The sequence below is a fragment of the Haematobia irritans genome, chromosome 1 (assembly GCF_050003625.1).
Source record: "Haematobia irritans isolate KBUSLIRL chromosome 1, ASM5000362v1, whole genome shotgun sequence".
Classification (NCBI taxonomy): Eukaryota; Metazoa; Arthropoda; class Insecta; order Diptera; family Muscidae; genus Haematobia; species Haematobia irritans.
In genome coordinates this window covers 245,089,901-245,101,907 of record NC_134397.1, presented here as the reverse complement: position 1 = coordinate 245,101,907, position 12,007 = coordinate 245,089,901, and the positions used below count along the sequence as shown (strand labels likewise).

Sequence of the window (12,007 nt, the reverse complement as noted above, 5' to 3'; positions counted from 1 at the left end):
ATACCTGATTTTGTGATATTTGGACGGAAGAGAGGCCGCCCTTTTAGGCTTATAATTTGCTTGACATTTTCTGGGACGTTTACAAAAGATACGCTACATCACTTTTCGATATTTAGTCGGGGAGCAGGTCCTCCTCTAAAACTGCAAAAAACAACAATTCTTAAGTTTTCTTGAAATTTACATAGGCGGTGGGGGAAGGTTATGAACGAAGAGGCAACCTTCCTTGCCCCACACTTGAAGGAAAGTTTCAAGAATTTTCAGGGAAGGTTAGGGGTGCTATTCACTACGGTGTGTGATTTTTCGATATCTGGTTGTGGAAGGGGAAAATTGAAATAAACTTTGTCGATTTACTTCGATAGCATTTATAGGGACCATTGAGTAGTTGCGAAATTAATATAGGATACGTGATAGTCCGATATCAGGTCGGAGTGGAGCGAAGGTGGGGGAGGGTTGCCTTTTGTCCGTTTTTTTTCTTCTTAAATTGAAAGTAGAGGGTTGCCCGTAAATGGGAATTCGGTACATGATTTTATGATTTTTGCACAGGCTTCTTCCAGACTTCTTTTTAGTAGAGAACTTAAGTTTACATGAAATTGGCAGCCAACGTAGAGGGTGCATCATTTTCTAAAGTTTTAGCAAATGTTAATGTGGTAAAGTTTTTTACTATTTTTGCTTTTTCCGATTTATTGGATGGGAAACAGTAATTCTTTGTATGTTATTATAATATAGTGCTTAATTTTCAGATATGTTGAGGAGAAGGATACCTTTCCTTGACAAACCACACTTTAAATTAACAAGAAATATAGAAGAAGGTAGACCCTCTCCCGCCGTATTTGTACCTGTAAACGAAAAATCAAGTAGTCCGATTTGTTTAAAAGAATTCAAATCTTTTCGAATTTGTTTTCAGCACGAAGGATATAGTTGACTAAGTTAACGCAAAATATTCCTCCAAATATGCTTCGGAAGGCGCAGCGAAGCGGGCCGGGTTACGCTAGTGTTCTATAGAAATAAAATTTTGACAAAATTTTCTATATAAATAAAGTATTGAAAAATTTTTCCATAGAAATAAATTTTTGGCAAAATTTTCTATAAAAAAAAATTTGGCAAAATTTTCTATAGAAATAAAATTTTGGCAACATTTTCTATAGAAATAAAATTTGGAAAAATTGACAACATTTTCTATAGAAATAACATTTTGACAAAAAATTTCTATAGAAATGAACTTTTGACAAAATTTTCTGTAGAATTAAAATTTTTACTAAAATTTCTATAGAAATAAAATTTTTACAAAATTTTCTATAGAAACAAAATTTTTACCAAATTTTCTATAGAAATAAAGTTTTGCAAAAATTTTTTATAGAAATAAAATTTTAACACAAATTTTCTATAGAAATAAAATTTTGACAAAATGTTCTGTGATAAAACAAATTTTGACAAAATTTTCTACAGAAATAAAATTTTGACAAAATTTTCTATAGAAATAATATTTTGACAAAATTTTCTATAGAAATAAAATTTTACAAAATTTGGTATAGAAGTAAATTTGTGATAAAATTTTCTATTGAAATCACATTTTGACAAAATTTGCTATAGAAATAAAATTTTGCAAAAATTTTCTACAGAAATAAAATTTGGACAAAAATTTTCTATGGAAATAAAATTTTGACAAAATTTTAAACAAAATTTTCTATAGAAATTAAATTTTGACAAAATTTTCTATAGAAATAAATTTTTGACAAAATTTTGTATAGAAATAAAATTTGAAAATATTGACCAAATATTCTATAGAAATAAAAATTTGAAGAAAATTATATACATTGAATATGATATAAAACATTTTTTTTTCGAATAAAAAACATTTTTTAACACTAACCAACAACAAATTTCAACATAAGATTTTTTTTGAATTTGATAGATTTTTTTTTAATTCGGTAGATTATTTTTGGCACGAGTGTCAACCGTGCTATTCAGTCCATTCTAATACTGCAGTGGTGAAATTCTCTCTTATCCCTGAATGCTGCCCGATTCTATGTTTAGCTCAATGACAATGGACCTCCTTTTTGTACCCTCCACCATAGGATGGGGGTATATTAACTTTGTCATTCCGTTTGTAACACATCAAAATATTGCTCTAAGACCCCATAAAGTATGTATGTATATTCTGGGTCGTGGTGAAATTCAGAGTCGATCCAAGCACGTCCGTCCGTCCGTCCGTCTGTTGAAATCACGCTAACTTCCGAACGAACCAAGCTATCGACTTGAAACTTGGCACAAGTAGTTGTTATTGGATGGTATTGCAAATGGGTCATGTCGGTCCACTTTTACGTGTAGCCCCCATATAAACCGATCCCCAGATTTGGCTTGCGGAGCCCCTAAGAGAAGCAAATTTCATCCGAACCGGCTGAAATTTGGTACATGGAGTTAGTATATGGTCTCTAACGACCATGAAAAAATTGGTCCACATCGGTCCATAATTGTATATAGCACCCATATAAACCGATCTCCAGATTTGACCTCCGCAACCTCTTGGAAGACCAAAATTCATCTGATTCAGTTCAAATTGGGTACGTGGTGCTAATATATGGCCTCAAACACCCATGCAAAAATTGGTCGAAATCGGTCCATAATTATATATAGGCCCCATATAAACCGATCCCCAGATTTGACCTCCGGAACCCCTTGGAAGAGCAAAATTCATCCGATTCGGTTGAATTTTGGTACGTGATGTTAGTATATTGTATCCAACAACCATGCAGGAATTGGTTCATATCAGTCCATACTTATATATAGCTCCCATATAAACCGATCCCCAGATTTGATCCCGGTGCCTTATGGAGAAGCAAACTTCATCCGATCTGGTTGAAATTTGGTACGTGGTGGTAGTATATGGTACCATGCCCAAAGTGGTCCATATCAGTCCATAATCATATATAGCCCCCATATAAACCGATCCTGAGATTTGGTTTTGAAGCCACTTGGAGGAGCAAATTTCATCCGAGTCAGTTGAAATTTGGTACATTGTGCTAGTATATGGCCGTTAACAACCATGCCTAACTAGGTTCATATCGGTCTATAGTTAAATCAGATAAATCGATCCCCAATCACACAAAAATTGGTCCATATCATGTTCATAATTGTATATAGCCCCCATATAAGCGACCTCCATATTTCAATTCTGGCTCTTTACGTATCGTGCAAAAAGTCCATATCGCTTCGTAATTATTTGTAGATTTACCTATACATAACTTTTTTGTCTAATATATACCACGTATGGACTAACTCACAATTTAGAAAACGGTGTTAAGAAGTTTTAAGATACCACAACCCAAGTAATTCGATTGTGGATGACATTCTTCCGTAGAAGTTTCTACGCAATCCATGGTGGAGGTTACATAAAATTCGGCCTGGCCGAACTTACGGCCGTATATACTTGTTTCAATTAGGTTAATTGCCAAAAAAAAAATCAGCTGTTGCCGTTATGTTACGGCTATGTTACATTTTGAGATGCATTAATGCATGTCTCTGAAGAGACACTTTTCTCTTCTCTCTTTGTTGTTCTCACAGGGTAGGATCTCTTTGTCTTCTATGAGCAAATGCTGTTGTCATCTTCATTTTTGTTTTGTAGTAAGTCACCTTTATGCCGACATGAAATTAAATGAAATAAACTAACTTAAATAAAACTTGCATTGCATTAAGTTATATCCTTTCGAATTAAGTTGATGAACTCGACTGATATTTGCTATCTGGATGACCAACTCGAAAACATGATTCTCAGTTTTATTTGTCATCTACTCTCATGCCTCATCCCAGTCATCCAACTCTCAAGCCCAACATTCAAATCCTTTTGAGGTTGTGAGTGTAATAATCATTACTACTATTAACATCATCAGTTTGTTGCAATAGTTATGATTTCATTAATTCACTTAATGGAAGTTGCGGTGATGAATAATTTATTTTATCATTTGCGTCACTTTGCTTTTTTTGTAGCAATTATTATACTGGTGTTGGAGTGCCTTGGGCATGCTAGTATGTGTTTGAGTGCGAGTGTGATTCCGTGTGCAGGCATTTCATGTTATTTTTATTTAATTTACAATAAAACAACAACAACAACAGAAAAAAAATACAACAACAATGAAATGAACAACGAATCAAACAAACAAGCGAATTGGGTGTATCATCGATTTGTTCGGTGCATGAATAAACGAACGAGCGTACGAATGATGGGAATGAATGAGTGTACATGGATGAATGTATGAATCCATTGAACGAATGAATTGAATTGACATCCAATCGATTGGTCTGCTATAAGGATATGCTACAGGTGTTCAATACCATGTTTGTTGTTATTATTTTAATTGTGATTACATCGTTTTGTATGCTTACTCTTTACCACAGATAGGGTGGCATAGCTGAAATTCAATAGGGTTTGTAACATAGAGAAATATTTAGACGATTTATGGAATATATTTTTAATTTTAGATACGATGATTAGTATATATGCTATTGTACGAAATTTCTCTATATTACAAACTGTACAGGGTGAATGATATGAAGTGTAATCAACTTAATGTTGCTATCATTTTAAAATCGTTCGTCTGACAGGTGACTGAATTAAAGGGTACATTTAAAAAACCTGAACACCCCTCATTTTGAAGGTGTGTGTGTGTAGAATGTTGCTCCTATTTTGATTTTGGAATTCACTCTTCAGTTGTCAAAATGCCGTCCAAGCAAGAAGAGCAGCGTATCAAAATTTTGCTCGCGCATCGCGAAAATCCGATCTACTCGCACGCAAAGCTGGCAAAATCGCAAAAGTTGCCTACGTCAAAGCCGACTACAAGCAGCTTCCGGGACAGGAGTTTTATACGGCAAAAGGAAGGGGAAAGGTAGCAGAAATTTTCATGAACATAAAACTGTCAAAGTTCGCAAAGAAATATCTGGTTTGGCAAGCCATCTGTACCTGTGGCTTGAAAAGCAGCATTTTCATAGCTTCCGGGACTGTCAACCAAGAAATTTACGTGAAAGAGTGTTTGAATAAACGTCTGCTACCTTTCCTGAAGAAACACGGTTGTTCCGTACTGTTTTGGCCGGATTTGGCATTTTGCCATTACGGTAAAAAGGCCATGGAGTGGTACGCCGCCAACAACGTGCAGGTGGTTCCCAAGGACAAGAACCCTCCCAACACGCCAGAGCTCCGCCCAATTGAGAAATACTGGGCTATTGTCAAGCGGAACCTAAAGAAGACCAAAAAAACTGCTAAGGACGAGCAGCAGTGCAAAGCAAACTGGCATTCTGCGGCGAAGAAGGTGGACAAGGTGGCTGTGGCCGGTGGCCGGCAATTCGGATTTGGAAAAGCGAAAGCCTAACTGAATATTTTTCCTGAATTTTATACTAATTGAACTTGAAAAAGAAATTTAATTTGATTTTTTAAATAAACGATTTCACCGATTTACACGCGTTTTCTCTTGACCAAATTTTGACCGTATCACCCTTTATTGTAGTGACAGTTATATTTATTGTTTATACGTTTTACGTATTTACAAAAGCATTTTATGTGTTGCATTCAGAAATAAATTTATTCGTGATTAAATTCAAGCGTGATAGTGTGATTGCTTTATATCTGGCTGGAAAGCAATAAGTGGATATCGCTAGAGCCCTCTAGCATTAAGTTAGGTATAGCGGTAGCCCGTTATTTTAGGCAAACTTGGACTACTCAGCCCATTGTGGAACCACAAGTGGTAAACCTGCCTTTTGTCACTGAGTGCTACTAGATTTTATGGTCAGCTCAATGAAAATGGTCCTTATTTGCATACCAGTGTCCGAATTGCGCTTAGAGAAGCTTTGAAACACTCAGAAATATATGAGAAGGAATAATCCACCGTTGAAAAAAGGTTTGGTCGAAACCCATAAGCTTTTATATGCAATGCTAACCATTGAACCATGGTGGCCCACAGCCCTCCAGCATTTCGATGAATGAATAAATCTTTTGTTTCTCGTACGATTGCTCGTTACCAAAAGTGGACGTAAAACTCATGTAATGTCACCACAATAAATCGGATAAGTGAAGTCAAATTTGATTGAAATCTACGCTTTAGTAGTAGAAAAATTGCTGGTGCACTGAACATATGGCGACAAAGAATACAACAAGTTCCAAAACGTGCAAGAGCTTCCCAGCAAAAAAAGCGTCGCCAAAAAAGTACTGAAAATGTTCTTTTTGGATGCGGGAGTGGTGCAAAATTGACGCAGAAGCAATTAATTTAACATGGGCTTGTCATAGGACGGAAGTCCTCCATTTCAACAGCCGTTGCACTGAATTTGCATCACTTCTTTAGGTGTGATCCGAATTCAATGTTTTGGATGTAAATTTAAAAAATCTGTGATATTTTGTCAAATAAATAATTTTTATAATTTTTTATAATTTTTAATGGATTCTAACGCTTGTCGGAAACATTTGACCTCAAATATTTTCAAAAATTCACAAATTTTTCAGATTGGATTTAGCATTTTTGACGACAAAATTTAAATCATTTGCACCATTTTATGAATTCTTACTCTGTTTTTAACCTAAAAGTTAAAATTATCCATTAAAAGTATGAAAAAACTAAGTTATAAAAAATTGAATTAAAATAACTTCCTGGGTAGTTAAAATAAATAAAATCATTGGGAGTACATCTTCTGGAAGTGCTTTTAAAGTTGTGCCTTTGGAAGAACTTCCAAATTTTTTTTGCTGGGTTACCGATGCACAAAAAAAAGGTTGGCCTGGAAAGAGCTCAGGATTTACCGAATATGGATTTCTCTGATGGGAGTTTCCGAACAATCAATAATGATCGAGTTTACTTGCCAAAGAGGTTTAGCTAAAAATTTACACATGTGGTTGACCAGCAGAACTAAGGCGCTTCCGATGGCAAGGGCGTGGGTTGCAGAACCGGCCGGTGGTTGCTCCCCACTCGTATTTAGCGACAGTGGGGTACAAACAAATTGAATTTTATTGGGAAAATGTCCAAGAGACCGCTTGAAGCCTGGATAGACAAAAATTTCGGCCGCATGGACATTCCAACAGGACACCCGGCACGTGTCAACTAAGAATGGCTTATAAAGAAGGTTCGTGGCTTAATTTCTACCGCACAATGGCCATCAAAATCTTTGGATCTCAATCACGGTTGTCACAGTTGGTAGAATTCTTGATGTTTTGGTAGATTTTGCACAGACGTACTTAAATAAAATTTTGACAAAATTTTCTATAGAAGTAAAATTTTAACAAAATTTTCTATAGAAGTAAAATTTTGACAAAATTTTCTATAGAATTAAAATTTTGACAAAATTTTCTATAGAAGTAAAATTTTGACAAAATTTTCTATAGAAGTAAAATTTTGACAAAATTTTCTAGTAATACAATTTTGACAAAATTTTCTTTCGAAATAAAATTTTATCACAATTCTCTATAGAAATAAAATTTTGACAAAATATTCTATACAAATAAAATTTTGACAAAATTTCTATAGAAATTATATTTTGACAAAATTTTCGATAGGCATAAAGTTTTGACAAAATTTTTTATAGAAATAAACTTTTGACAATATTTTGTATAGAAATAAAATTTTAACAAAATTAATAAAATGTTGACAACATTTTCTATAGAAATAAAATGTTGACAAAATTTTCTATAGGAATAAAATTTTGACAAAATTTTCTATAGAAATAAAATGTTGACAAAAAAAATAAAAATTTTCTATAAAAATAAAATTTTGAAAAACTTTCTATAGAAATACAATTTTTAAAAAAATTTCTATAGAAATAAAATTTTGCAAAAATTTTCTATAGAAATAATATTTTGAAAAAATTTTCTATAGAAATAAAATTTGGCAAAATTTTCTATAGAAATAAAATTTGCCAAAATTTTCTATAGAAATAAAATTTTGACAAAATTTTCGATAGAAATAAAATTTTGAAAAAAATTTCTATAAAAATAAATTTTTGAAAAAAAAAATAAAAATAAAATGTTAACAAAATTTTCTATAGAAATAAAATTTTGCAAAATAATATTTTTTTGTTTGGTAGTTGTTTTGTAAAATTTTCCCCTAATTTTGGTAGATTATTTGTGGTTCGAGTGGCAAACGTGATCTTAATTCGTTGGACTTTTGTGCCTAGAGAAAAGTAAGTTAGGCACACTAAACAAAAAATTTACTTGGATCCACAGATTTTGACTTTTCCTTTAAGATTTTGGTATTGATTCCGAGCCAAAGATGCGGTGTCTTTAAAGGGTGATACGGTCAAAATTTGGCCAAGGGAAAACGCGTGTAAATCGGTGAAATCGTTTATTTAAAAAATCATATTAAATTTCTTTTTCAAGTTCAATTAGTATAAAATTCAGGAAAAATATTCAGTTAGGCTTTCGCTTTTCCAAATCTGAATTGCCGGGCCTCACGCTTGACAACTGCCATAAGATTTTGTACAGCCACCTTGTCCACCTTCTTCAGAAAGACAGTTTGCCTTGAACTGCTGCTCGTCCTTAGCAGTTTTTTGGTCTTCTTTAGGTTCCGCTTGACAATAGCCCAGTATTTCTCAATTGGGCGGAGCTCTGGCGTTTTGGGAGGGTTCTTGTCCTTGGGAACCACCTGCACGTTGTTGGCGGCGTACCACTCCATGGCCTTTTTACCGTAATGGCAAGATGCCAAATCCGGCCAAAACAGTACGGAACAACCGTGTCTCTTCAAGAAAGGCAGCAGACGTTTATTCAAACACTCTTTAACGTAAATTTCTTGGTTGACAGTCCCGGAAGTTATGAAAATGCTGCTTTTCAAGCCACAGGTACAGATGGCTTGCCAAACCAGATATTTCTTTGCGAACTTTGACAGTTTTATGTGCTTGAAAATATCTGCTACCTTTCCCCTTCCTTTTGCCGTATAAAACTCCTCTCCCGGAAGCTGCTTGTAGTCGGCTTTGACGTAGGCTTCGTCGTCCATTACCACGCAGTCAAACTTCGTCAGCATCGTCGTGTACAGCCTCCGGGATCGCGCTTTGGCCGTCGTATTTTGTTTATCATCGCGATTTGGAGTCACTACCTTCCTGTAAGTCGATAATCCGGCTCGTTTTTTGGCTCGATGCACGGTTGTAGACGATACATCCAGCTAATTTGCGGCATCTCGGAGAGAGAGGTTAGGGTTTCGCTTGAAACTACCGTCAACTCTCTTTGTCGTCTCAGCGGCTTCCGGTTTTCGATTTCCCCCCGATCCAGACTTCTTGGCTGTCGACAAACGTTCCCCAAACACTTTAATTACATTTATAACGGTTGATTTGGAAACTTTTAGCGATTTTGCCAGCTTTGCGTGCGAGTAGCTCGGATTTTCGCGATGCGCGAGCAAAATTTTGATACGCTGCTCTTCTTGCTTGGACGGCATTTTGACAACTGAAGAGTGAATTCCAAAATCAAAATAGGAGCAACATTCTACACACATACACCTTCAAAATGAGAAATTGACGAATTTCTTTATATTGACCAAATTTTGACCGTATCACCCTTTATGATAAAGACATTTGTTATGGACCTCCACAGCTTTAAATCCAGGATAAGTAAAATTAACATTACACAGAAAAAAAGATCACCAAAATATTTCCAATTAAAAAGTTTATTGAAGTTGAAATTTTTGTTCAATTAATTGAATCAGAAAAAAATTTGGCGTGTAAGATAAAGGGTGATTTGTTAAGAGCTTGATAACTTTAAAAAAAAAAAAAAACGCATAAAATTTGCAAAATCTCATCGGTTCTTTATTTGAAACGTTAGATTGGTCCATGACATTTACTTTTTGAAGATAATTTCATTTAAATGTTGACCGCGGCTGCGTCTTAGGTGGTCCATTCGGAAAGTCCAATTTTGGGCAACTTTTTCGAGCATTTCGGCCGGAATAGCCCGAATTTCTTCGGAAATGTTGTCTTCCAAAGCTGGAATAGTTGCTGGCTTATTTCTGTAGACTTTAGACTTGACGTAGCCCCACAAAAAATAGTCTAAAGGCGTCAAATCGCATGATCTTGGTGGCCAACTTACCGGTCCATTTCTTGAGATGAATTGTTCTCCGAAGTTTTCCCTCAAAATGGCCATAGAATCGAGCTGTGTGGCATGTAGCGCCATCTTGTTGAAACCACATGTCAACCAAGTTCAGTTCTTCCATTTTTGGCAACAAAAAGTTTGTTAGCATCGAACGATAGCGATCGCCATTCACCGTAACGTTGCGTCCAACAGCATCTTTGAAAAAATACGGTCCAATGATTCCACCAGCGTACAAACCACACCAAACAGTGCATTTTTCGGGATGCATGGGCAGTTCTTGAACGGCTTCTGGTTGCTCTTCACTCCAAATGCGGCAATTTTGCTTATTAACGTAGCCATTCAACCAGAAATGAGCCTCATCGCTGAACAAAATTTGTCGATAAAAAAGCGGATTTTCTGCCACTGATTTTGGTAATAAAATTCAATGATTTGCAAGCGTTGCTCGTTAGTAAGTCTATTCATGATGAAATGTCAAAGCATACTGAGCATCTTTCTCTTTGACACCATGTCTGAAATCCCACGTGATCTGTCAAATACTAATGCATGAAAATCCTAACCTCAAAAGAATCACCCTTTACATCTAATTTTCATTTACATTTAATGAAAAACAATTTTGAAGCAAAGTTTATAAACGTTCTTTAAATTTTGGTAAAGGTTCATTATTTCGACGAAATTTTCCCTTAATATTGTGTAAATGGCGTGTTCTAAAATTTAGGCTTTCATATAAGCTCAATATATTTTTTTTTCATTGCACTAAGAAATTCCAAAATGTTGATCATTTCAAGACTGAATGGATCAAAATACCGCAGACCCACTTTTGTACAGCGTGTTCCAATCCAATTCGATCAAGCCCATTCGATCAAATCTAAATTGAAAAAAAAGTGGAATATTTTGGAGCAGTACACTAATATACCCCGAGGACTATTCATTGAAATATTAAAATTTTGCATTAAGGACACAAGGTATTTTAAATATGAGTAAAAGTTTTACAGTCAACAAAAAGGATTACCCATGGGATCTCCAGCTTCACCAGTAATTGCTGATATAGTAATGGAAGATTTATTGGATGACTCGATTGGAAAAATGTCAAATAAGCCCAAAATATTGACGAAATATGTGGACGACTTGTTTGGAATCATAAAGAAAACAGAAACGATCAACACTATCAACGTTCTAAATTCATACAATAAGCTAATTCAATTTACGATGGAAGAGGAAAATGACAACAAACTGGCATACTTGGACACGATAGTAATAAGGAAAGAAAATAGGATTCTTCTTGATAGGTACCAAAAAGACACAGCTTCTGGACGATTGGTCAATTTTCATTCCAAACATCCAAAATCGATGATAATAAACACCGCGAACAATTTCATAAATAGAGTTTTGACAATAAGTGACATGATATATCATAATCAAAATAAGCAAAAGATACGAGACATTTTATTAATGAATGACTTCCCAAAGAAGACTATAAAAGATTTATTACAACGTGCACAGAAGCCAAAAAAGGACAATATCAATAAGGAGCCAAAAATATACAAATCTGTCACTTTTATACCTTGTTTCTCCGAAAGATTCAAAAACTCTGAAATTTATGACAAGGACAAGATTCAACTCGCTTTCAGAACGCACAATACAATGGACCAATTCTATGGGAAAACAAAATCTAAAGTTAAAAAGGAGGACAAATGAAATTTAGTATACCAAATAAAATGTAATGGAGACGGGTCCGACATATGCCAAAAGGTATATGTTGGTACTACAGGAACTAAATTAAAGACGAGAATTTCATCCCACAAATCTGACCACAAGGCTAGAGATAAACCATTGGATCAAAAGACGGCACTCGCAACCCACTGTACACAAACTGGACACAGCCCGAATTTTGACGATGTAGATGTATTAGTGCAAGAGAGTAATCCGTTCCGACGATATACCTTAGAGATGCTTTATATCACCGACGTT

At 34.9% G+C, this 12,007-nt stretch overlaps 1 protein-coding gene across 1 annotated transcript; it reads left to right on the top strand.

Annotated features, from left to right (window-relative positions):
* The first annotated feature begins 11,050 nt into the window (after positions 1-11,050).
* LOC142235639 (uncharacterized) lies at positions 11,051-11,734 on the top strand. The gene has a single exon (XM_075306903.1). The coding sequence runs from the start codon at positions 11,051-11,053 to the stop codon at positions 11,732-11,734; it is 684 nt and encodes a 227-aa protein (XP_075163018.1).
* Positions 11,735-12,007: the final 273 nt, after the last annotated feature.

Bases quoted from the DNA above. Each gene is read 5' to 3' on its own strand.
- LOC142235639 (XM_075306903.1), top strand. From the start codon at position 11,051: ATGGGATCTCCAGCTTCACCAGTAATTGCTGATATAGTAATGGAAGAT.